This window comes from Onychostoma macrolepis, chromosome 18 (assembly GCF_012432095.1).
Source record: "Onychostoma macrolepis isolate SWU-2019 chromosome 18, ASM1243209v1, whole genome shotgun sequence".
NCBI lineage: Eukaryota > Metazoa > Chordata > Actinopteri > Cypriniformes > Cyprinidae > Onychostoma > Onychostoma macrolepis.
The window spans coordinates 21,335,943-21,363,914 of NC_081172.1; the positions used below are offsets into that span (position 1 = coordinate 21,335,943).

The following is a 27,972-nucleotide window of genomic DNA, read 5'->3' on the forward strand; positions in this document are numbered from 1 at the left end:
TCCTAAACTTGAGCAACTTGTCTCCTCAGTCCCCAGACTGTTATAAAAAGAAGAGGGGATGCCACACAGTGGTAAACATGGCCTTGTCCCAACTTTTTTGAGATGTGTTGATGCCATGAAATTTAAAATCAACTTATTTTTCCCTTAAAATGATAAATTTTCTCAGTTTAAACATTTGATATGTCATCTATGTTGTATTCTGAATAAAATATTGAAATTTGAAACTTCCACATCATTCTGTTTTTATTCACAATTTGTACAGTGTCCCAACTCTTTTGGAATCGGGTTTGTATGTATATATATATATATATATATATATATATATATATATATATATATATATATGTGGGGCAAAAAAGTATTTAGTCAGCCAGTTCTCCCACTTAAAAAGATGAGAGAGGCCTGTAATTTTCATCATAAGTATACCTCAACTATGAGAGACAAAATGAGGGGAAAAAAATCCAGAAAATCACTTTGTAGGATTTTTAAAGAATTTATTTGCAAATTATGGTGGAAAATAAGTATTTGGTCAATAACAAAATTTAATCTCAATACTTTGTTATATACACTTTGTTGGCAATGACAGAGGTCAAACATTTTCTGTAAGTCTTCACAAGGTTTTCACATACTGTTACTGGTATTTTGGCCCATTCCTCCATGCAGATCTCCTCTAGAGCAGTAATGTTTTGGGGCTGTCACTGGGCAACACGGACTTTCAACTTTCCGATGGGGTTGAGATCTGGAGACTGGCTAGGCCACTCCAGGACCTTGAAATGCTTCTTATGAAGCCACTCCTTCGTTGCCCGGGCGGTGTGTTTGGGATCTTTGTCATGCTGAAAGACCCAGCCACGTTTCATCTTCAATGCCCTTGCTGATGGAAGGAGGTTTTCACTCAAAATCTCACGATACATGGCCCCATTCATTCTTTCGTTTACACAGATCAGTCGTCCTGGTCCCTTTGCAGAAAAACAGCCCCAAAGCATGATGTTTCCACCCCCATGCTTCACAGTAGGTATGGTGTTCTTTGGATGCAACTCGGCATTCTTTCTCCTCCAAACATGACAAATTGAGTTTTTACCAAAAAGTAAAAACTCAACTTGCAATCCTCTTCTGGATCATCCAAGTGCTCTCTAACAAACTTCAGACGGGCCCGGACATGTACTGGCTTAAGCAGGGGGACACGTCTGGCACTGCAGGATTTGAGTCCCTGGCGGCACAGTGTTTTACTGATGGTAGCCTTTGTTACTTTGGTCCCAGCTCTCTGCAGGTCATTCACTAGGTCCCCCATGTGGTTCTGGGATTTTTGCTCACAGTTCTTATGATAATTTTGACCCCACGGGGTGAGATCTTGCGTGGAGCCCCAGATCGAGGGAGATTATCAGTGGTCTTGTACGTCTTCCATTTTCTAATAATTGCTCCCACAGTTGATTTCTTCACACCAAGCTGCTTACCTATTGCAGATTCAGTCTTCCCAGCCTGGTGCAGGTCTACAATTTTGTTTCTGGTGTACTTTGACAGCTCTTTGGCCTTGGCCATGGTGGAGTTTGGAGTTGGACTGTTTGAGGTTGTGGACAGGTGTCTTTTATACTGATAACAAGTTCAAACAGATTCCATTAATACAGGTAACGAGTGGAGGGCAGAGGAGCCTCTTAAAGAAGAAGTTACAGGTCTGTGAGAGCCAGAAATCTTGCTTGTTTGTAGGTGACCAAATACTTATTTTACCGAGGAATTTACCAATTAATTCTTTAAAAATCCTACAATGTGATTTTCTGGATTTTTTTCTTCTCATTTTGTCTCTCATAGTTGAGGTATACCTATGATGAAAATTACAGGCCTCTCTCATCTTTTTAAGTGGGAGAACTTGCACAATTGGTGGCTGACTAAATACTTTTTGAAGTGCATTTATTCAGTCGCAGAACGTCTTTACGACCACATCAAACGGGAGACATTTCAGACGTGCACTCCACTTCACTTCAGCGGCAGGCACGAGTCAAACGAGTGTGGAAACGGTACTGTGCTCGCAGCACGTGCTCAATTGCACGCACAAAGGTGCCGGTGCGCGCTGTAGCCTGTATCATTTCATATAAAAGAGCAAAATAAACTACGTGCATGCAGTGTTGTGGTCAGTTAGTCATTATGTTACCAAAAATGCGATTAAAGCTGTCTTAAAACTGTGCGTGCATGTAATATATTTTATATGAGTAACATTTAAGAACATGCCTATGGAATGGTTTTCAAAACTGTCCTGGAGCAGCCCAGCACTGTCTCCCTCATCTAACACACCCGATTCAACTCTTCAGCTCATTAATAGAGACTTTATGACCTGAAATGTGTCAGAAATACTGGTATCTGGTATCAGTGATTCGGTCATAAAAAAAGATGCCAATTAAACAAATATTAAAAATATATACTGTCTTTATGTTTGTACATTAATTTGAAGATTGAATGTGAAATTATTTCAATATAAAAGTATATTTAAAAACCACATTATTATAGAAAGCTGAGTTAGATTTCACTAGCCACAGGCCTGATTACTGCCAGACCTGTTGAATCAAGAGCAACACATCATTCCGCGATCTTAAAAAATTAATAAACAGATGAGAAACAAAATAGTTTACATGTATCAGTCTGGAAAGGGTTATAAAGCCATTTCTAAGGCTTTGGGACTCCAGCAAACCATGGTCAGAGCCATTATCCACAAATGGAGAAAACTTGTAACAGTGGTGAACCTTCCCAGGGGTGGCCGGCCTACAAAAATTACTCCAAGAGCACAAAGACGACTCATCCAGGAGGTCATAAAAGAACCCAGAACAAGATCTAAAGAACTGCAGGCCTCACTTACCTCAATTAAGGTCAGTGTTCATGATTCAACAATAAGAAAGAGACTGGGCAAAAACAGCATCCATGGGAGAGTTCCAAGGCAAAAGCCATTGCTGACCAAAAAGAACACAAAGGCTTGTCTTACATTTGCCAAAAAATGTCTTGATTATCCCCAAGACTTTTGGGCAAATATTCTGTGGACTGATGCGACAAAAGTTGAACTTTTTGGAAGGTGTGTGTCCCGTTACATCTGGCGTAAAACGAACACAGCATTTCATAAAAAGAACATCATACCAACAGTCAAACATGGTGGTGGTAGTGTGATGGTCTGAGGCTGCTTTGCAGCTTCAGAACCTGGATGACTTGCCATAATTGATGGAACCATGAATTCTGCACTCTATCAGAAAATCCTGAAGGAGAATGACCGCCATCAGTTTGTGACCTCAAGCTCAAGTGCACTTGGGTTATGCAGCAGGACAATGATTCCAAACACAGCAGCAAGTCCACCTCTGAATGTCTCAAGAAAAACAAAATTAAGGTTTTGGAGCGGCCAAATCAAAGTCTGAACTTAAATCCAATTGAGATGATGTGGCATGGCCTTAAACAGTCCATTCATGCTCAAAAACCCTCCAATGTGGCTGAATTAAAACAATTCTGCAAAGTCCAAAATTCCTCCACAGCGATGTGAAAGACTCATTGCCAGTTATCGCAAACGCTTGACTGTAGTGAGCTGGAGTGAGCAGGGCACGTGCGTGTCATTATGTAGTTGTTTGGAATGCACTTAGTGAAGGGAGCGTAATTTCCTCATTATCTTCAGCTGGGATGTTCCCGTGACAACGCAGCACGGTGTGCTTCAGCAGATATCGCTGTTTAAATGTCAATAGACTTTTTATTGTTGTTAGCATAACTGTTGCAAATAAACATACATTTTATATTTTAAAAAGTTTTAAAAATATGTTATATAATATATAAAAAATATATATATAAAACTTTTTTTAAATGTAAAATGTATTTTTTTTTTTTTATGTGGTTGTCCGTCAGCGAATCTGCTGACGCACACCGTGCTGCGTTGTCACAGGAACATCCCAGCTGAAGATAATGAGGAAATTATGCTCCCTTCACCAAGTGCATTCCAAAGGACTACATAATGAAACGCACGTGCCCTGCTCACTCCAAAGTCCCCACTCCAAGGGGATAGGGATGATCACTTCTATTTGGAACTGCCCGTGAACCGTTTGATAGACGATACGCGTACAGTTACATCCCTAATATATATATATATATATAATTTCATATAGTTAAAATCACATGAAGAGTGACGATTTTTCTTCAAAAATAAGCATGATTACAAATGTGATATTGATTTTATACAACAGTTCAATAAACAATAAGTTGATATTAAGAGACTTGCGTTTTAGACACCATATTGCCTTTTTTGCTCCATTTCGCCAACAAAAAAATAATTCCAAACAGCTACAGCACTGTTTTGTACGATGGCGTTTTAGTGCCACATTAAAAAATACAAACAATTACGAGATTAAAGTCGTAATATTTCGAGAATAAAGTCTAAATACTAAGAGAATAAAGTCTAAATACTAAGAGAATAAAGTCAAAATACTAAGAGAATAAAGTCGAAATACTAAGAGAATAAAGTCAAAATACTACAAGAATAAAGTCGAAATGTTTCGAGAATAAAGTAAAAATGTTTCGAGAATAAAGTAAAAATGTAACGAGAATAAAGTCGAAATACTACGAGAATAAAGTCGAAATTACGAGAATAAAGTCGAAATATTACGAGAATAAAGTCAAAATATTACTAGAATAAAGTCTAAATGTTTCGAGAATAAAGTAAAAATATTATGAGAATAAAGGCTAAATGTTTTGAGAATAAATTAAAAATACTACGAGAATAAAGTCGAAATACTACGAGAATAAAGTCGAAATTACGAGAATAAAGTTGAAATATTACGAGAATAAAGTCGAAATATTACGAGAATAAAGTCTAAATGTTTCGAGAATAAAGTAAAAATGTTACGAGAATAAAGTCGAAATATTACGAGAATAAGTCGAAATACTACGAGAATAAAGTCGAAATACTACGAGAATAAAGTCGAAATACTACGAGAATAAAGTCGAAATATTTCGAGAATTTAAATTGTAGAAATCAAAGTTATAATATTTTGAGAGTATAGCCTATATTGCGCATGTAAATAGCCCGCATTGAGAGTGCCGGGAGAAGTTGCCAGGCCACTGGAATTGATTTGAATATTGTTGCATCCGAGCGGCCGCATCATCTTACTGGGATGTCAATTTTAAGGACTCGCGGAAACAGCTTAATATCAAGAATATGATATTTATTAACAGACTGAACAGGAACAACTGTTTATCTTAACATCAGCTCACACACTCAATCGACATTGCTTTGGGGGGCGCTGTAGCTCTTTTATTTAACCCTTTTTTATTACACTACAAATATATGTGGGATTATTAGCAGAAATCATACCCGCGGGGACAGTATGCTTGGAAATAATATTTCATGTCTTCCATTGCATTCATTATTTGTAGTGCGCCAGCCACCCAATAGCAATAGCTTAAGCTTTGTGCTTTTAATATAAAACAAATTCTCAGCTTTCAAAATCAGTTTTATAACAAAACACAAATTATGTGTCTTGCAATAATGTGATTTTCAAGATCTTTAATGTGGCGTGACAGATCGCTGTATTTATGTGAATCAACTCATTAAATTATTGTGAAAATTTCACCACCTACTCCGCAAAAACATCTGTGGCGTCCAAACTTTAATTCCTCACATTGCCTGTTTAATTAAACAGCAATAAAACGTTCTAAAGGTTGAAGTGGACTCAAATTTGTTAACATATGTTATATTGTTGTCTTTTCTGCTGTAAACGTTAAGTGACTATTCACAAACTGTTTTATTTATGGTATACTGTAAATGAGGACATAATATTTAACGCCTTCCATTCATTATTTAGTGTGCCAGCCAACCAGTAATCGCAACAATTTTGTGCTTTGTTGCTTTTACACAGCTCAGCTTTAAAATTCTGCCAGTTTTATAACGAAATACAAATTATAAATGTGTTTTTGGTCTTTATTTCAAGTTTATAGCAAGATATAAAGTGAAGGAACATCATAAGGCATGAAAAAAAAACAGTTTAGCCTAATTTATAATGAAAATAATGTCTCGTTGTTCGTTATTGTAATCGGAAAGATGATTGACTCACATGCCACTTGACAAACACATTATTGCAATATAGCCTACAAAGCTATAAAACTGACAGATTTTGAAAACTGAGATTTGGAATATCCTCCCGGTGCTCCCAATCCGGGCCATTTGCATGCGCAAAAGGCTAGAATAGCCTATCTCAAAATATTATAGCTATAATCTTTATTCTCGTAATATTTCGACTTTATTCTCATAATATTTAGACTTTATTCTCGTAATATTTAGACTTTATTCTCTAAATATTTCGACTTTATTCTCGTAGTGTTTCAACTTTATTCTCTGAATATTTCGACTTTATTTTCGTAATTTTAGATTATTTTACATTTTTTAACATGGCACTAAAACGCCGTCGTAGTTTTGCGGGTCTGAGCAACCTGACATTGTTGTTTCGTTCCTGAATGAATCAACCATTTAAAATAAATAATTCAGTTCAGTCGCAATGACTCACTTATTAGCATTGAGTTGCTGCCACCTACTGCCGATTTTAATTTCACATTCAAAGTATCTTTTCATTTTGAAATAATTTGAAATATCAGTATTCAATGTTTTGTCTTTAAAATATCAAAACATTATGCATTTGTAACTGCAGGTTACTCTGAGCTGCATTAAACAGTGTGTAAATACAGCTAAATGCCACTTCAGATGCAACTTCTGCACAGATTAATTTTGTTGAAAAAAAAATTAAAAATGGGATTGCTTCAGTCTGTTCCTGTCTGTTTGTGCTGCTGAGAGGTTTGTGATTGTAGCTCTGCTTTTTATTGATTCTCTACCTTACTTTCACTCCCTGTTGTTTAAAGTGATAATATATAACTTAATTCCCACCATATTTGTGGTGTTATCTTTCAAATTAATCTAACTAATTTGATCGTTCGCTTTTAAAACTGCGCGTGCAGCTCGCGTGCAACGCTTTAGCATTCGTTACCCAGTTAGTTTGTCACTCGCGGTTCCATTCGAGTTTCTATTCACGCCTATTATTCTTTTCTTTTCTTTTCTTTTTCTCTCGCTCCATTTTCATTTTCTCTTGCTCCATTTTTCACGAGTTCATCAAACAACAGTGGTAAGTGGTAAGTTAAGTTGGTATCATTCATCAATCACGGTGAGTAATGGCTTCTTCTCCTGCTATTGTTGTTTGCACTGTTTGCCACATGTACAGTTTATCTGTCTCTGTCAGCAGCGAGGGATTCACATGTGATAAATGCAGGGAAATAGTTAGGCTGATGGAGAAGATTTTAGAACTAGAGACGCATTCCAAACTTTAGTTGAGGATAGTAAGAATGTGAGGGCTGTAGATACTGCTTTGAATGCGACTAGCTCAGGGAGTCCTGTACATTGGTCGGTTCCAGTTGAGCCCATGCAGCAGGGCAACTGGGTGACTGTGAGGCGGCCTAGTCGCAGGTCAAAGCACCACTCTTCCGTTCCAATCAAAATATCAAAATAAACATAGGCTTTATAGACAATTGGAAAAAAATTTGGGTCAGACCTGACCTGTTAAAAAGAGATGGTGTTCATCCCTCTTGGGGTGGTGCCGCTCTTCTCTCTAGAAATATGGCACATAGTCTTAGAGTTCGTATTTGACTAACTGGAGCCCAGGTCAGGAAGCAGACAGACTGGCTAAACCGACCGTCTGCTAGCCAGCTCACGTCACAGAAGTCAGTTAATTCTCAGCACATAGAGACTCTTTCACCTAGATATCACACTATAGACACTGTGTCTGTTCCCCGAACTAGAAAATACAGAAAACATCCAAACCAAAGTAATAGTAACAGTTTAATTGATGTTCAACAAATAAAAAAATGATATAATACAGATAAACACATGATAACACTTGGTTTATTAAATATTAGATCCCTTTCTACAAAAGCACTTTTTGTAAATGATATGATCACTGACCATGAACTAGATGTGCTTTGTTTGACAGAAACCTGGCTAAAACCAGATGATTACATTACTTTAAACGAGTCTACACCCAAAGATTACTGTTATAAACATGAACCGCGTCCAAAAGGTAAAGGGGGAGGTGTTGCTACAATTTATAACAATATTTTCACCATACAGACTTTATTAAAGAATTTGCTGATTTTCTATCTGAGTTAGTGCTGGCTGCAGATAAAGTCCTAATTGTTGGTGACTTTAATATCCATGTTGATAATGAAAAAGATTCATTGCGATCAGCATTTATAGACATTCTAAACTCTATTGGTGTGTGGGGTTACAAATTTATTTAAATGTTTAATTTAGATTCCAATGTAATAGTGTACAAACTGAAGAAGTTATATACATTGTATTTAGTATTTATGGTGAAGATGATGACATCAGATGAACGATTCTGTTAAACAAAGTTGGTAACAAGAGGTCCCTGCCAGTTCCTGTTCTCTTATTGTAAGTTAAATGAGTCAGATCACTGAGACTCGAATCTTTTGTTCTGCAAATGGCTTTCGGAGCCCCTGGCCCAGACGTTGAATCGTTAGACTGATTGGATTACCAATGCAATCGAGTGTTAAGCTGATTGGGTCTGTCTTTCTCTTTTGAGCAAGCCAGATAACCTGCCAAACCGGTTTTCTCTTGATAGAATCAAATCCTCTCTCATTTGCATGCTTTGTTTAAAGTCGTCACCCAGGTGTTTTGTTTCCATTCCTAAGCACTGCCCCCTAAATGTATTTAAACTACAATGTATCACTGCTTTAGTTAGACTTGGATGACTACAGCGACGCACAGCGAGTTCTCAATAAAGAGTAACTTCTGTATGAAAGATATCCCAACGTCTCCTGGTCTCTGCTTCGACAAGAGGAATAAAGGTTTACAACAGGTGTTAAACAACACGTGTCAGGACCTACTCATTGTCGAAATCATTCTCTAGATTTAATACTGTCACATGGAATTGATGTCAGTGGCGTTGAAATTTTGCAGCAGAGCGATGATCTTTATCTAGTCTCCTGTATATTCCATATAGCTAAAGCTGTAAAGCCAACTCCTTGTTACAAATATGGTAGAACCATCACTTCTACCACAAAAGACTGCTTTATAAATTATCTTCCTGACTTATCTCAGTTCCTCAGCATATCAAATAGCTCAGAACAACTTGATGATGTAACTGAAACTATGGACTCTCTCTTCTCTAGCACTTTAGATACAGTTGCTCCTTTACGCTTAAGGAATATTAAGCGTAATTAAGCGATCCTTTTCCTATTTAGTGCCCAAACTCTGGAACAATCTACACTAACACTGTTCGGGAGGCAGACACACTCTGTCAGTTTAAATCTAGATTAAAGACACATCTCTTTATCCTGGCGTACACATAACACACTAATACGCTTCTATTATTCAAATCCGTTAAAGGATTGTTAGGCTGCATTAATTAGATCAACCGGAACCCCATAACACATGATGCACTCGTTACATCGTAAGAAGAATAGCATCTACGCTAATATTTGTCAGTTTCTTTCTTATTCTGTTTCTCAGTCCATATCCGACCAGATGGTGGATCAGCACCAAGAGATGATGTCTGCAGCCCTGATCGTCAGCGGAGAGCCCCTGAGACATACATTTAAATTATAATAAACAAACAAATATATATTACAAAAATACACAGAGAAACAATAAATGCATTAAACTATACCTTACAATTATAGCAAATGAATAAATCATATAAATGAAAAACTTCAAATAATGAATAAAACACAAATATAACAAATACATTAAATTATAAATTAAAATGCTCCATCGGGACAAGACCAAGGGAATCAGATAAGCCCTTTACACAATCTGACATGGCTGCGGTTGGAATTGAACTGCGGGTTTCGTCAGAGGAGAACTGGCCCCCCCGACTGAGCCTGGTTTCTCCCAAGGTTTTTTTCTCCTTTCTGTCACAGAGGGAGTTTTGGTTCCTTGCCGCTGTCGCCTCTGGCTTGCTCAGTTGGGAACACTTAATTTCTAGCAATTATCGTCGATTTGGTTGCACAGATACTAGTTAAACTAAACTGAGCTAGACAATGACATCTCTGAATTCAATAATGAAATGCCTTTAACTGAAAATTGAGTGTTTAATCTTATCATTATACAGTACTGACACTCTATCCAATTTGATACTGTTAAGTGCTTTGACACAATCTGTATTGTTAAAAGCGCTATATAAATAAAGATGACTTGACTTGATACTGGTTTCAATTGTTTGGTAACAGCCTAAATGTCTTATTATTCTAATTGACTGATTAAATGTAACAATTTGACTCAAAAGATGCACACATTTAGAAAAAAATGGCTTTATTAAAGGTAAGATTGCCCATAAAAGGTAAAAATCAATTTAAACCTATATGAAAAGATAAATTTTTATCACTGATGTGAACTGTCCACACAGAATATGAAGGATATCAAAAACTGAAGCTTTTCAGATATCAGCACAATAACACACTCAGCAAAATATCGTTTGATTATCGTTATCGAACAAAATCCCCAAAAATATTGAGATATTTTTTTTTTTCAATATCGCACACCCCTAATATGGTCATGCAGAATATGCGCTTTATAAGTACTAATAAACAGCCAATATGTTATTAATAGGCATGCTAATAAGCACCTAGTTAATAGTGAGAATTGGTCCCTATACTAAAGTAAACCTGTAAAACAAACCACCCAAAAATATTTAGGGTGTTATTTTACAATTTCAGCTCAACTCTGAATTATATGTCTAATGTAAGCAGCCTCAAAGGTAAAATTAGTTTAGTTATGTGTGAGTGTGCTACTGTGCCGTCTTTTTTTTTTTTTGTCTTAACTCTCTCTGTCTTTGTACCATCAGAAATGCCAGGCCAAAGGCTTCATGTGTGAATTGTGTAAAGAGGGTGACATTCTCTTCCCATTCGACAACCACACCTCCGTCTGTCATGACTGTTTTGCTGTTTTCCACAGGTTTGTTTTTGAACAAATCAGATACATTTTGCATTTTACCACATGCTATATGCATTGCTATGGGGCCTTGGAAGGTACATGTTTGGTTTGCTAAACTTTGTTGTGACCATATCATATTAACTTATGGGAATGTGATAATATATCTTGGCCACAAAATATTGTTGTGGCCATGAGTAAAACAGACTTGTATTAATAGAGCAATGTGCAATAAACAGAAATAACCTGATTGATGAAACAATACTTTATTTTAAAATAGGAGTGACATAAAAATATGACATAAATGACACAAAAATATGTCATAAATAAAAGGAATCTAAAGCACATACTTTAAGGGATTCTTTAAAGGATATTTATTCAACAATTCATCTCATCTGCGTCAACGTAGTGCCATTTTGGAGAATATCCACTGGACGCAAACTGCGTGTGCTGTTCTGTGTCAGCCGCACCGCACGGATATATCTTCTATGTTTATTTATGCTTTGATTTGAACGAAAACAGTGTATCCATGCGGTGCGGCTGACACAGACTTGTGGCAATGCTGAGAATTCAAGGTTCTTGTAATGCAAAAAATCAAGCTTATGTGGCTAAAAGTGCTTGCATTCATGTACCTGTTCAGTCCCTCTAAGTTTAGCTTTTGTTTCCTAATTGTGATATGGCTGTCTATCTTAGGGATTGTTACTATGATAACTCGACCACATGTCCACGCTGTGCAAGAATGCTGGAACGGCAACACGAGGAGTCTCAGAACCCGTAGATGAGCCGGACAGATGGATGCATCACAAATACTGTGAAATATCTTCAGAGTCAGAACTTGTCTTATATTCAGTTTATTTGTTCTTGATGTTTTAACCATGCTTCTGTCAGCTTCTGAACTGACATTGATTGAAGTGTCAGCATAGCAGGAAAACCTCACATTTTGAAAACTATATTCCCATAAATATAGAACTTGTTACTGTTACAGTTCTTTAGTCCAAAGAGAAATCATCCGTGTCAAACTTTAACAATGGCATGTTCCTCTTAAGAATGTGACTGTGAAATCAATTTGATGTCTTCCTACATGTAATCCTGGGTAGCATGCTTTTTAAGGGACAAGGAAAAAAAAATACTACAAGGCTACACTATGTTCTGCTTTATAGTTATATCCCCATAATACACTGTGGTTTAATGTAGTAGATAATATGCTGATAATTAATTATATATGATAATTAATGTTCTAGAACAAATGCTGTGCAACTATTTCTGGTTTAAGATTATCTCAGAATGGAGTCTTCTGTAATGCAATTACCTGGTGTAAAACTGTATGCTATTAAATGACAGAATGCTATTTAATTTTCTCTGTAATAACTGTGCAAGACAACATATAAAGTGTTATGAAGTCCAATATCAAGATATCTTCACACAAAGCATGAATAAAACAAAAAAAAATGGAACATGCTCAGCTGTCTTCCAGCCTTGCTTTTAGCATTACTCAAGTAGACTAAGATGACCACCACATTTTAATAAAATTTTTCTCTTCACCATAAATGGCATAGATAATGATTGGCTTTGCTTAATTTTGTCATTTCATCTCAACACACACACATAAAGTCAGGTCCGGAAGTTTTCAGACACTGACTGAATTTTTGTGCTTTTGCCTTTAATACACCACTACAATGGATTTGAAATGAAATAATTACGATGTGATTGAAGCAGTGGCGTTCCATCCATATAAGCTGCAAATGTTCCGCATACCTAGGCCGCTGTCTGAGAGAATGAGTTCACTGGCTAATTAATATAAACACAATTATAAGTTGATCCCTTGTCATTTGAGATGTAACTTAAAGCTTAAGGAAGTGTTGGGAATAAATACGTAAAATTATTGATTTGAAAAACAACAGTAATTTTCTCTAAATCTGCGTCAGTTATGGAAGCTTCAAGCAATCAAGTGGATGGGGATTATTAGGAGGCCATGTTTGACAAGGGCCAGTGGCGGCAATTTGAACAGGTGTTACATCCCTACTCTTTACGAGAAGTGCCATGGGATTTTTAATGACCAAAGAGAGTCAGGACCTCGGTTTAACGTCTCCTCCGAAAGACGGTGCTTATACAGTAACTATACTGTTAAAAAGCACCGTCTTTCGGAGGACACGTTAAACCGAGGTCCTGACTCTCTTTAGTCATTAAAAATCCCATGGCACTTCTCGAACCCACACAGACCACAGGGTGAGCACCCCCTGCTGGCCTCACTAACACCTCTTCAAACAGCAACCTAGTTTTCCCAGAGGGTCTCCCTTCCAGCTACTGACCAGGCTCAACCCTGCTTAGCTTCATTGGGCAACCAGTCTTGGGCAACCAGTCTTGGGCTGCAGGATGATATGGCTGTGGCATGAGATAGTTTTGAGAAGCTGAGGATAAAGGTTGTTTCCTTCACCTCAAATCGTTCTTTTTGTTGAAAAAGTAAATCACTCAGAATTTAAATGTAAGATTTTATTATTGGTCCAATAATTAACCTAGACTGTTGCAGTATATCTTTGAACTTTGCAACTAACTTACAGAGACGGCACCAAATGGCGGAAAAAAATGAAAAGAGAAGGAGAGTAAAGTCAAAGAGAATGATTAAGAACAAAGACAATGAAGTGCACATTTGTCGCACTCATATGTTGTGCAAGGCACTATAATTCCTTTACCGGATTCCTCCTTATCCGAAGAAAAGTAAAAGCGAGCCGTCGCTCTCTGAAATTGAAGAAAACATTGTGCGATGAATAAACGAAAGAGTCAATGGATTACAGGAACTCTTAAGGGCAAATACGGTGAGCATTGAAGTTTTTGAAGAAAACAACAGAATTCCTCTTCATTGAAGTAAAATATGTTAAAGATGACATAAAAAATTTGAAAAAGTATATGAAGATGATCAGTGACGGACATGGTAAGAAAATGTATGAGATCGATTCAAGGCTCATGAGGTAGAAAGATACAAAAGAAGATGGAATCTGAGATTGTATGGCCTGGCAGAACAGGCAGGTGAAGACATAAAGGCGCAGGTCGTGGATATCTGTTGTGAAGTTCTTCCAGAGCTCACCAGCAAAATACAACAAGAGGTAGATATAGTACACCGGCTTGGAAAGGAACTTAAAGGAAATTCCATGAGGGGGAGAACCATTATCTACGAAGCAGATGTATGCAATGAATAATATTAAACATTCAGTATTAATGCCTGCATAGCTGATGTGCGCGAGCTGTAAGCAAAGTACGCTGAGTGGATTGAGCGTGCAGCGGCACAGATGCGTAAGCTTTGTCGAGTGAATATATCCCTTTCTCACAAACATGTTGAAAGTTTGATTTGTTTTGCTTACACAATTTCTCACTCTTTCTCTCTCCTTTTCCTGTCTTTCAGTGGGTTTAGTGCATCCAGTTGGTCAAGAGAACAAACCTTTTTAGTGGCTGCCTTGAGTGTCTTCCTACACAGTAAATACTGTAAATAGTTGCTTTAGTTTTTCAGTAACATTATTTATGTATTACTATATTAGTAATATTAATAATATTTAGCATTTAATTTTTTTTTTATATAAATTGCAAATGTTGTAAACGATGTCTTTTGCATGTTTTGTGTTTTCATTAGTTAAAAAATGATCAAATCTGTTTTGGTTTACTGTTCATTATTTGAATTGACCTATCGGTAAGCCCCGCCCCCCTTAGTTACTGTTGCTCCCTTGGACAAACAAAAGGAGTTGCTCACTGTCTTACAATGGACCTTTCTCACATTTCCGGGTTTCTCAGCAGTGGAAGTCCTATGGAGCGAATTTTGTGCCAATATTCATCAAACAAATCCAGCGTTTTGCAAATAAACACAATCTGCTTTGCAAAGAAAAACTCGACTTTCAAACAAACGCAAACTGATTTGCAAATACAAAACTCTATTTGAGAGAAAATGCAGAGGTATGGACAAATATGTATTGTGTGTTACAACTGTGAGACTCATTTGCCTTTTTATGAGGAAATGTGACTTGATTTTCTCACAAATGCGTGCAGGCGGATTTTCTCACATGTGTCCAAACAGATTTTCTCACAAATGCAATCCAAAAACAGCAGATGGCACTGCTGGTCAATTTACGCTAGTCTCTCGAGACCCGAAACACCTTTTCAGGGAATACAGCAGACTGACAATTATTTATTTATTTCCACATTTATATATTTCCACATTTATTTATTTATACATTTATTTATTTTCACATTTATTTATTTATACATTTCTTTGTCCGTAGGGTAATGAGGAGGCGTGTTTCGTCAGGAAAAGCAATCGAGCCAGAGTAGTCGAGGGGTAAGCTTGAGGCCACAGTGACACCTTGTGGTGCCCAAACGAAGTACAAGAAGTGTAGCCTATATGACGCGCCTGTTGATAGTGTGGGATGAATGACTTAGATGGGCGATATGACCAAAATCTTATATCACCGTTATTATTTCAGTTTCACGCGGGGGGTTCTTTCGGCTGGGAAGCCTGCTATCTGTGATCGCGTGCATTTGCTGAAGCTCGCGAAAGCATGCAGTCGCTCTCTTATGCGCGCTGTTTTTTTAGGTTTCACTTTCAAAGCATACAAGGCATGTTTCCAATATTCGGAATAGAAGGAGGTTATTGTAGAAGATTGGTCGCCTCGCGCCTCTTCCCGTGTGGACAGTCACCGCATCAACTGATTATAATGGGTTCTCTTGGTGTAGACACGGCTTTAGATACGGATTAATCACACGTTTTAGGATGGAAATATCCAGAATTAGGTCAAACAAGAGGTGTCCACGGGAACGGAGCTAGTGAAACACACACGACATGCATTGAACATACAAGCATCATGCTCATCCAAACAGCGCCTGTCGTGTACCCTCAGCTTTTTGAGCTAACTGCAGTTTTTTAATGTAACCAAAAACCAAAAACAACATTGACAGCATCAGAAACAAACCTGTAAACTGATGTCCAGGGGCATTTAAAAAAAAATGTTCGGCGAACACGACTTCTTATGTTGAGAGAACATTTCTCGTGGCCATGCGTTTAATGCAGGAACCTGCGTGACCATAGCAACCTTGTATATTCAGACATTAATATTATGAATAAATTGATCAAATGTTTTGAATTTAATAAAGCGAAGAATTAAGAAAATATTATATTAACCTAACTGTATTAGTGCGTGATATGTTGCAGATATATAGGTTACAGTCCACGGACAACATTTATGAACCTTGTTATAATCAATACACTTAAAAATAAGACATGTAACATGCCTAGAAAAAAAAAAAAAAAACATTACTATCTTTCCCATCCATCCAGGTTTTTTAATTCAAAACATTTTATTAATTTATTCATAATATTAATGTCTGAATATACAAGGTTGCTATGGTCACGCAGGTTCGTGCATTAAACGCATGGCCACGAGAAATGTTCTCTCAACATAAGAAGTCGTGTTCGCCGAACATGTCCCCTACCCTACCTGCCATCTTTTTGATCATTTTTATCATGAAAATATGTTTTATTTCTTTAAAAAAACACGTGACCTTAGGCCTACATATAATGATCACAGAAACAAATCCACAGCTGAACCGCGGCAACAAGTAGTGGTGTTTTCGTAATCAGCGTAATTTGAAGGAATCAGCTGAATGGATTGAACTCACTCGGTAAAACAGTGACTTGGCCCCACCTAGTGTCTGTTTTAGTTTCATATTAAATATATCATTTAATAGATTGACATATCGACATATTTCTGCCTTTAAACTTTAAAACATTAATTTCATAACATTTTATGCATTTGTAGGCTTATTGCAGTGTAAATGCATTCAGTAATGATGTCTCCGGCTTTTGTTGACACTGATTGGATTTTTACTAGTACAGCCCTTTATTATTTTATAATAAAAAAAAGCTGAGGGTACACGACAGGCGCTGTTTGGATGAGCATGATGCTTGTATGTTCAATGCATGTCGTGTGTGTTTCACTAGCTCCGTTCCCGTGGACACCTCTTGTTTGACCTAATTCTGGATATTTCCATCCTAAAACGTGTGATTAATCCGTATCTAAAGCCGTGTCTACACCAAGAGAACCCATTATAATCAGTTGATGCGGTGACTGTCCACACGGGAAGAGGCGCGAGGCGACCAATCTTCTACAATAACCTCCTTCTATTCCGAATATTGGAAACATGCCTTGTATGCTTTGAAAGTGAAACCTAAAAAAACAGCGCGCATAAGAGAGCGACTGCATGCTTCATGAGCTTCAGCAAATGCACGCGATCACAGATAGCAGGCTTCCCAGCCGAAAGAACCCCCCGCGTGAAACTGAAATAATAACAGTGATATAAGATTTTGGTCATATCGCCCATCTAAGTCATTCATCCCACACTATCTACAGGCGCGTCATATAGGCTACACTTCTTGTACTTCGTTTGGGCACGACAAGGTGTCACTGTGGCCTCAAGCTTACCCCTCGACTACTCTGGCTCGATTGCTTTTCCTGATGTAAAACACGCCCTCCTCATTACCCTACGGACATGAAATGTATAAATAAATAAATGTGAAAATAAATAAATGTATAAATAAATAAATGTGGAAATATATAAATGTGGAAATAAATAAATAAATACGTAAATAAATATATAAATGTGAAAATAAATAAAAGTGGAAATAAATAAATGAATAAATAAATGTGGAAAAAAATGAAAAAATACATAAATAAGGAAATAAAATTATAAATAATCATTTATTTTTGCTTTTTTACTTTTCTTTGTACATTTATTTATATATTTATTTATTTATTTTTGCTTTTTTTACATTTCTTTGTACATTTCTTTCTTTATTTATTTATTTCTAAATATGGCAGGTTTGGTCCTCCATATCTCTGTACCTCTTATCCTCTGTTGAATCGCAGGATATAGAATATATAGGCTACATATGTTGATACAATTGTTCAACATTCAAAAAAATGCAGAGGTATAACAATAAATTGTCACAATATATTGTAATACTAAAATGCAGATGTATTTTGGATAGCGACAACTGTGTACCAAAAATGAATTTTATTTTTACATTAGGTCAAGTAAGATTTATTGTCATTCTGCTATATATGATGTGACATAGCCTACAGTGGAGAGAAATGTTGTAGGCTACCTCTGCAGTAAAAGTTTAAACAAGTATAAAACTACACATAGACAACCTACTGAAAGGAGTAGGCTAAACTAATTACAAATAGGCTACTATAATTAAACTAGTTTAAGTTCAGATGAGCTTTATTGTGATTCAACTATATAAATGTGCGAAATATTATCTAAACATCGATATCCCTTTCGAAAATTAACCATGGTTTTACTAAATAAATACCATGGTATTTGCAGAAAAGCTGCCATTACAGAAATGGTAACCTGCAAAAAAAAAAGATGGTTACCACACTTTTACTATAGTAAAACCAACTTTAATTTTCGTAAGGGATATCATAGTTTATTATCATATTTATGTTTATATACTGTATAGCATACAGTAGTTTATATACATGCCTTGTACAACATTTAAAACTAAAAGTGGCCTGTAAGGAGATATTTCATATTTCAACCAATATTTTACTCTGAATACTGGAAGATTTTAGTCTGACGATAGCCTGTTTGGAAAAGCCCAACTCAAAATATGTAGCTTTTATATATGGCGAGCAACATTTTAACTCATGAAGTTAAGAATAAAAGGCTACTGTCAGGAATTATATTAGTGGCTCTTCAAAATGCAAACGTCATCTGAGTCACTCCGAGAAGAGTCCTCGCTGTCCAGAGTGTGTCTTCACCCGTGTAGCGTGCCATCATCCAACGCACAAAAAAAGAAAATAGGCTAAATTCTATGATGAAGTTAGACATTTTGATGCCATTTTTCAGGGGCATCTACATGTTTATCTGGTTGATCTCAGATCATTAACATGCGATCAGAGCGCTCAGTGTAAGGCGGGATCACATTACAGGAGAAACTGTCCCTCTCCTTACTTTCATACAGATTATATAGGCCTAATCAGAGAATATTTGTTTTCAATTTGAATTGATTTATTTAAAAGTAGAGATGTCAAGCTTTCTATACATATATGTATCATGTATGTGAGGCATATTTTCACTGAGATTCAGGTTGTTTTATTAATGTGCCAGTGAAGAAAATTCCCAGACACGGCAGAGAACGCACCCTGTTTGTTTTCTTTATTTTACAAAAGCACATTGTTCTGTTGTTATTAAGACTATACACAAATAAAAGTAGAACCTTTGCAGTTTAAAACTATGCAATACTCGTATCTGTATTTGTAGTTATTTTCGTGGTCATCATGAAAACGTCACAAAACCCACGGCCTTCGACCCCAAAGTTTTTTTTCTAATCATTCCATTGTTAAAAGCATTCTGAAATACTGGTAAACCAATGTTTATTAAAACGCTGAATTTAGTATTATATCAGCGTGAACTTCTCCCCAATTCACATGACAAGAGTGACACCAGAAGAGAAATATTCATAATTTTGCTTAGCTACAAAATTACATAATTATTTTTGACACAAATAATTGCACAGTGTTATAACATTTAAAAAGTTTTTTGTTAATAATTAATGACCTCTTGGGTGATATTACTATATCTGATACTAAATTAAATTGTCTAAGCTTTCATTTTTGGTACACAATATTGTCGCTATCCATAATACATTTGCATTTAAAATTACTATATATTGTGACACAATTTATTGTTATACCCCTGCATTGTTTTGAATGTTAAACAATTGTATCAACATATGTAGCCTATATATTCTATATCCCGCAATCCAACAGAGGATAAGAGGTAAAGAGAATGGATCAGTTTTTTATAAGGAAAGACTAACTACTTAAATGTTTAACCATGTCACTACTGATTTTTAAACTAACAACTTTACAGCACTTATTGTGAATTTCACTAACTTTGTAGTGGGGACACTTTGTGAAAACACCTAGGCTAAATGGTTAATTATAGATATAGTAAGACAGAAACTCACCTGTTTCCCACTCATGTTGGTCTGCTGTATTCCCTGAAAAGGTGTTTTGGGTCCCGAGAGACTAGCGTAAATTGACCAACAGCGCCATCTGCTGTTTTTAGATTGCATTTGTGAGAAAATCTGTTTGGAGACATGTGAGAAAATCCGCCTGCATGCATTTGTGAGAAAAATCAAGTCACATTTCCTCATAAAATAGCAAATGAGTCTCACAGTTGTAACACACAATAAACATTTGTCCATAACTCTGCATTTTCTCTCAAATAGTTTTGTATTTGCAAATCGGTTTGCATTTGTTTGAAAGACGAGTTTTCTTTGCAAAGCAGATTGTGTTTATTTGCAAAACACTGGATTTGTTTGATGAATATTGCCAAAAAATTCGCTCCATACTAGTCAGAGATTTTATTGCCACCTAAATCTAGAATGTTGGTGTTTCAATATAGAGTTCACTGTTTGAATCATTTTTGACCACTGCGGAACACAACTGTTGCTTCACTGTATTTGCATGCATTTGTAATATGTACACTTTTATTACTGAAATGCTGGGAAGTATTTACAAGAACAATATTTAATCACTGCTCCACCTCAGTTGAAAGGAGAAAGAGGGAAATAAACAGTTAAACATTAGAAATGGGCCGTTAAAGCAATACAATGTTAACATAATATAGCCTACAATTAGACTATATACATTAAAAATGTAAACCAAGCAACTTTATGTTTACCTTATGTAAATAAGAGGCTGCATTATAACTTATTTTCACTAATTTTCATATTTTAAAAATGACATTCATCATTTTGAGTTAAAAAGAAGTTCATTTAAATTGTCTATCTTCCTAGTTTTTAACAGATGTAAATAATCACATAATAAATAGGATATTAATTTCCTATTAAATTAAATCTTACTTATTAAATTAAAAATTCCCAAGAATAGCCTATTACATTATTACACGTGAGCAGCGTGTTCCCTGGTTCGTAGGATCATAGAACTCACTCCTCCGTGAATAAATCACCATCTGAATGCATGAGATTCATCATTGAGGTGCCATGCAGATTTATTTCACACGACAAACAATTACCATCCGAATATAGAGATATTGAGCACCCTGCCTTAACAGAACTATTGGACAGTTATTACATATTAAAAACACATTTGTGAACAAAGATAATTCATGTTGTGAGTGTTATCGCCTTGTTTAACTTTGACTTTTTGGTTCCTTCAGGATGCAAACCAACAATGTTGTCAGAGTGAAGTTCAAAGACAGCAAGAAATATATTTTTTCTTCGAATCCTTTTACATTTCAATCGTTTTTGGAATGTGGTAAGAGATAAACTTTAGTGTTGTTAATATCATAAATACTTTTCCCTCTGAAAATTATTTTTTAATAGTAATATATTAAGTGTATGATTGTATATTATGGGGTTAAAATAACTATTGTAGTTCCTTTGGCATTGCTGGCTTTTTGTAAATTTTCCATTGGTGTGTCTTCCTTCAGTTGCCAAGAAATTTGATCTTCCTACAATGGATGTTAAAGTCTTTGATGACTCGAAGACAGAAGTTGATGAGGAAGCATTCGGATATCTGCTGACACAACCAGATCTTGGTGTCCTAGAAATTTTCATCCCAGGCACAGCAAACATTGATGGTAAATTGTTTGACATGCTTATTAAGTTTTGTGTTTATTCCCAGCAATATTCACCAATTCACTGATTTGCATAGGCTAATGTGGCTATTGGATTAATTCTTAATAGCTGTGTAGCTACCACAGTAGCATGAACAGATAATCAGACCATTGATATGGTTTATATTGAAGATTCTTTAAGCTCAAGCTCATTAGGAGATACTGAAGGTACGTCAGAGTCCGATGACACAGCATTGTTGATTAGAAGCCCTCCTGAAAGAAATAAAGCTAAGGAATGTCGTCTTGCCCAAGTAAGGATCACCAATCTTGCCTCTAAATTACATCTATATAGAATGACTTAAAAATTTTAAAATATTTGGAACTATGTACACTTGTCAGTTGTTAATTTATAATCTCTGCACAATATTGCATCATTCCCCCTCCAGATGATCGAAAATATCCTAAAGAGCAGCCCCGGAGGTGAAAAGGTTATAAACGAATATGCCCGCACCAAAGGTCTGTCAGATGCCCGAAGATGTGACATGGTGAAAATCTTGGTAGCAAATTTGACAAATGAACATGGGTAAGTTGTTCATACATTACTTCGTGAATTGATGTTTATGATGTTATGGGTTATAATTATAATTGATTTTGGTTTGTGTGTGTAGAACAAGCCCTTCCCGACATTTGAAGGAAGAATATGCGAAGGGAATCATTTCCCTATTCCCATGCTTGGCTGACCCCAGGAGCAAGCTTGGATATGTAAGTAGCTGTTGCCTCTCAATATTTTTGATTTACAGGAGGAGAAGACATTCTGTATATTGTAGAGTAATCTTCATTATAATTGATATGGCATTTATTGCCTTAATCGGGTAATGTATAACTACTAGGTCTGTGTATTGTTCTGGTAATAGGAGCATTATTACAATGCAGAAGATGGAAGTGGATATTTGGCGTGGAGAATTAAAACTCTGCAGAAAGAAACATCAGAGGGACGGATGAAGCACCCACGGCAACCACAAACAGGTGCAAGATTTGATATTAAGTCAATGCTTTTATTAGCTTGGCTAATATTTATTAGGCTCGGTTAACTTTTTTTATTTTCAAATGAATATACAACTTGCTTATTTTACTCATCTTAACATTTGTGACTTGTCTTTGAAGTATTCTTTTGTTCCAAATTGGTCTGTAATTAAGTCATATTGTAAATGAGGTCTCATGTTACATAGCATCTCTACAAAATATAATCGCTGTTCTTTTTAAATGCAAACATGTTTTGCATAATCATCAGTGTTGGGCAAATTTAAATGTCACTCTGGGATATATGCATGTTATTTCCTGTCATTTATCTAGTTTTGGCATTAATGCATTGTGCTTTGGAAAGAAAAGTAACCACAAATGTGGTTTTCATATTGTCTTAAACACTTTCAGGTGGGCCAACTGCTAACAGACATCCCTACAAAGAAGACTGCTGTTTGACTGAAGACCGTCAGTGTCAGGAAGCAATAGCCCTGATGAAGCATACAGTTGATGAGGCAGTGGTAAAGGAAAAGATGAAGTTAACACTGGCCTATCGCCAGAAGCTCCTGCACGACCCTAAAAAGTCAACTGATATTCTATCAATTTTCCCGCGATTCCTGGATATACCAGGCTTGGTATGTGAGACTTAAATCCTTAAAACATGAAAACAGACAAATATGAAATCAAGTGCTATTGTTGTTCTGCAGTAACAGAGACTCGTTAGGTAAACAAAGTCAGTTCCTACTATGATACCTACTTTAATTATCTTTGGCAGATTGATCAAGATTTTGGACTTCTGTTTGGTGATGCGACCTCTGCAAAGTTGTTGGAGAAGTGGTCTACCAACATAAAACCAAAGGTTATTGTACAGAGCCGTGGCCTCACACAGACTAGTGAGCTCCAAGACCTCATCCAAAATGCTGAAGCCACTGAAGTTGAAGAAGGTACTTTATCTATATTGTGGTACACCTTAAATTGTTTAAGAGGAAGTTACACATTCATGACAAGCATAGCTGTATTCAGATCTACAGAGTTTAAATTGTGGTCACAACTTTACCCATTACATATGATTCATATGCAACACAGATTTGCAATGGGTAAACTGTCAGAATTCACCTGTTTCTCTAACATTTCTACCCTGATCTTTTCGCAAGGGCCTAGTACAGGATTTGCATATTTACAGTTTGAAATAGTTTTCATTTGGGAGTCTGAATAACAAAAGCATCTTTGATTGTTGGTAAAGTTTAACTGTATGACCTCAGTTCAATATCTGTGGAGGTCTCACCTAAATTCATCCACACATCTAGTCATCAAGATTAGGCCATGAATGTGCTCTTAATACTGAATCTGTGTGCTGTGTTAACTAAAGTACTGGAGTGGTTAATGTATTTATACTGGCACCTATTCCAAGTGAAGCTAAGTCAAGTTAAAGTGAGTAGGAGGTTATGCTCAACCCCTTCTGCCTAAAAACCAAAAAATGTGTTTAATTTTTTTTCTGTGTCTCTAGGTTGGGACAGCAACATGTCTTCCATTCTGATGCTGGTTCACCTTTTGCCACCCTCAAGTCAAGGCCGCAAGAGACCGGGAAAGATCTCAGCTAGACAAGCATGTGATCATCTTGTGAAGTTCATCAAGGTGAAGCTACTGATTAAGCAGATCAAATGACACTATTTCATAATGTTTTGTCACTGTGTGAACTTGAACTTGCTTATTTCTCAGACTTGCTTATTTCTCTTAAAGATCACTTGTCCTCCAAATTGTTGTTCTTGTGCTATTTTTTTGTACTTAGCACATACTTAGTAATGATCTGTTGGAATCTCCTGGAAGTATGTTATACAGAAACTTTGGTGGAAGACATTACTGTATCTTTATTCATACTATATATTGACTTTAACTGTTAAGTCACATTGGCACTAATGTGTTTTCATTCTTTCACAGACCGGTACCAGTATCCAAGGGCACTTGTATAGCATTGGAGAGAGCCTCCAGCCGTATCTACTTGCTGTTGGGCCGAAGAGAAGTAGGGTCCATTCTTGGTTTATTGTAATTGACCAACATACTCTACCCTGTAAGGCTTCTAATTCACTGGCCTGTGTTGATGAGCTTTTCAAAGCTCACTTTGTCTTTGGCACTTCATACTGTCAGGAATTGACCAATGTGTATAGCTTTCTGCAAACCACTGTCTATGATATAGACGTTGAAACCACCAAGGTGAATCCCAGAGTGGCCGAGTTGAGAGCTAGAATCCTCCAGTGAGCAGATGATTTGTTTCATTTGTAAAAAGGGGCATGCTAATGCCAATGACCTTATAAGGCGCTTCAAGTTAGTTCATGGCCTTTGTCCAGGAAAAAGTCTCAAGTTAAAATGTGCTCAAAGAGGTTGTTTACATGTTTACCATAGTTTTTCTGGATTACGAAAGCATCTCAGCAAGTGTTGTGCAATTGACCGTTCATGCCTCGATTCTGGTGAAAGCTCATCCACCACCAACTCCATTTCATTAGATGATGTAGGTGTTTTATCAAACCAAAATCCACCTTGTGAGTCTGCACTCTTAAAAACAAATATAGTAAACAGTTGTGCAACAGTGGTAGCTGAACTTAAAGTTGCTGGTGTCGCAGAGACAACTATTAACTATGTTGTTGGTGCTCTAGAAGAAGTGATTGGAGACATTCATAGTGAAACTCAAGAATCAGTGAAAAACAGCCTATCCTTAGAGGAGCCCATAAAAAGTGTTGTTGAGTGTCAAATTGATCAGTGTTTTGAAAAAATGCAAAATCCTTTTGCAGCATTAAACACTGAGAGCAAGAGAATGCGGTACTTTTCAGACAACTGGGGAAAAATAGATCCTGTTGAATATGTTCTCTGAACAAGATTTGCGACGCGGCGTAACAGAACAACTGAAACTTTTGCCCAAACCATTGTTAAGGATAAATTTGTATATATACCAATTCTTGAGACATTACAGTCCATTTATAAGCACCCTAACATTACAGATATGATGGCGAGAGATTCACAACAAAGACCAAATTGTCTTTATGACATACACGATGGAGAATTCTTTAAGAATCATACACTCTTCTCAAAACAAAGACATGCAGTTCAGATCCAGCTTTTTTTTTGATGAATTTGAATGCTCAAACCCCTTAGATCAAAACGAGGAATACATAAGTTAGGAGCTATCTATTTTACCCTTAGAAATATTTCCCCTAAATACAACTCGAGTTTACTAAATATACATTTAGTCACTTTATTTCATGCACAAGATATCAAAACCTATGGGTTTGATAAAATACTAGAGCCGCTTGTCCAGGATATCTCAACTCTGGAAACCAATGGAATTCAGATTCCTTTATTTGATCATACAGTTTATAGAACCATTGTCCAGGTTACTGGTGACAACCTTGGTGTCCATTCCTTGTTTGGTTTTGTGGAATCATTTAGTGCTAGGTACTGTTGCCGCTTTTGCCTACTAGAGAAAGAGGACTTTCAGACAGTGTTCAGTGAAGATAGTCCAAAGATGACAGTGCGAACTAAAGAACTTCATGCTGAACACTGCCAGAGAATGCAGAGCAATCCCAGTCTGCCTTATGTAATGGGAGTAAAAAAGTCTTGCCTTTTTAAATTTGTTGCAATATTTCCACACCACTGCAAATTTTTCAGTTGATATTATGCACGACATATTAGAGGGGGTTGCTCAATTTGAGATGAAATTACTAATTCAGCACCTGATTGAAAATTACACCACATCAGCAGAAGTACGCAGAAGAATTCAGAATTTCAACTATGGCTTCATGGAACAAAACAACAAACCTCCTGGTGTACAATTAAGAGAGGGTTCCAATGACTTGGGCTTAAACGCCACTCAGAGCTGGTGTTTATTGCGTTATCTGCCCATCATGTTTGGAGATCTTGTGCATCCTAATGATCATCACTGGTATTTGTTCATTTTATTGCTTCAGATAGTCAATATTGTGTTTTCTTCAGTTATATCCACTGGTATTACCATTTATTTGAAACATCTGATTGCAGAACACCACAGTTTCTTTAAGCATTTGTTTCCAGATAAGAACTTGTTGCCAAAGCATCATTGCACTATGCATTACCCCAGTTGTATGCAGAAAATTGGACCACTGATACATTGTTGGTGTATGCATTACGAAGCGAAGCATAACGTTTTTAAAAAGCAGCTGAAAAGCTTTAAAAACATAACGAAAACATTAGCAAAGAAACACCAGTGCCAAATGGCTTACATTTGGCAAACATTTGACCCAAATGCCATGAAATTTGGTCCTGGGAAAATGATCCCATTGAATGAAATGGAAGTTGGCAATAAGATGGCTGGGAAGCTTAATGTGCCTATGTGGACTAAGGTCCTAAACGTGAAATGGGTCAAGCGCTGTGGAAACACATATCGGTCAGGGTTGGCAGTTTGTGTTCAAGTTCAAAATGACATGCCTGTATTTCATGTAATCCAGAATATTGTTATTAAAGATGAGCATATCCTTTTAATAACAACTGCACTGAAAAAGTTATGTTTAGACGAACATATCCATGCTTACAAAGTTGCACATACCACAGAAGCACCTTATGTTTTGGAGATTAAGGATATTTTGCACCATAAGTTGTTTGACATTCTGATGTCTTATGGATGTGATTCTGATTTGTTTATTGTACCATATAGTTTCATGTAATTCTTTTTCATCTCCATTATATTATTACTACTTTTTATTTTAGTATTGTTTTCATTTCATTTTTTTTTCTTTAATCTTTGTTCACAATCACAACACGATGACACATTCACGATGACAAGTGAATTAAGTGCAAGTGTAATGTTGTTTGAAGAGGAGCTTGAAAAATAAAATTGAGACATGAGTATACAGTTTGTTGTTGGTTTTATTTTAATACAGAAAAGCAAGTTCTTCATTTTAGGGCTTTTTGAGTGGTGAATGGTGTAATTCAGAGGAATAAGTTATTTATTCTTTGTAGTTCACTCATAATTGATGATAAAAAAAACTCTGGAGGGGAAGTAAATTGTGGTAGAGTAAATTTTAAGTTCCTCTGAACAGAGTTAAAAAGTAGCAGAGTCAATTTCATGTAGCTCTGAACTGAATAAAATAGTACAAGAGTTAATTTAAAAAAACACTAAATAGAGTCAAATATAACACGAAAGAGTAAAATATTAACTCTAAATTGAGCATAATTAACTCTGGAAAAACAACTCTATCAAAAGAGTAACTTTTACTCTTTTTAGAGAGGGATCAAATGTTATCTGGCATAGAGTAAAATTTTCTTCAATTTGAGTAAATTTTACTCAGGCAAATTTACTGTGTAGTTGTCACTTTCCACCACATCGGTTAATACATTATAGAAATATGACA

General features: G+C 36.3%; 2 protein-coding genes across 12 annotated transcripts in view; both read left to right on the forward strand.

Annotated features, from left to right (window-relative positions):
• Positions 1-12,400, forward strand: part of def8 (differentially expressed in FDCP 8 homolog) — a 96,508-nt gene extending 84,108 nt beyond the window's left edge. For 10 of the 11 annotated variants that reach the window (XM_058752381.1, XM_058752383.1, XM_058752386.1 and 7 more), the window contains 2 exons: positions 10,857-10,966; positions 11,636-12,400. In XM_058752381.1, the coding sequence (XP_058608364.1) occupies positions 10,857-10,966; positions 11,636-11,724 (199 nt within the window). In that variant the 3' untranslated portion in view covers positions 11,725-12,400. Of the gene's footprint in view, positions 1-10,856; positions 10,967-11,635 lie in introns of those variants that run through there. The other variant, XR_009267122.1, reaches the window with a different exon arrangement.
• A 1,965-nt stretch (positions 12,401-14,365) lies between these two features.
• Positions 14,366-27,471, forward strand: LOC131524501 (uncharacterized). The gene is made up of 11 exons (XM_058751644.1): positions 14,366-14,410; positions 21,176-21,273; positions 21,449-21,598; positions 21,767-21,885; positions 22,021-22,157; positions 22,243-22,336; positions 22,489-22,600; positions 23,006-23,229; positions 23,370-23,538; positions 24,102-24,229; positions 24,533-27,471. The coding sequence occupies exons 2-11, from the start codon at positions 21,177-21,179 to the stop codon at positions 24,848-24,850; spliced, it is 1,548 nt and encodes a 515-aa protein (XP_058607627.1). The 5' UTR covers positions 14,366-14,410; position 21,176; the 3' UTR covers positions 24,851-27,471.
• Positions 27,472-27,972: the final 501 nt, after the last annotated feature.

Bases quoted from the DNA above. Each gene is read 5' to 3' on its own strand.
- LOC131524501 (XM_058751644.1), top strand. From the start codon at position 21,177: ATGCAAACCAACAATGTTGTCAGAGTGAAGTTCAAAGACAGCAAGAAA. The intron at 21,599-21,766 runs GTAAATTGTTTG...TTTATATTGAAG, and splicing joins AGGCACAGCAAACATTGATG to ATTCTTTAAGCTCAAGCTCA. The intron at 22,337-22,488 runs GTAAGTAGCTGT...TTCTGGTAATAG, and splicing joins CCAGGAGCAAGCTTGGATAT to GAGCATTATTACAATGCAGA.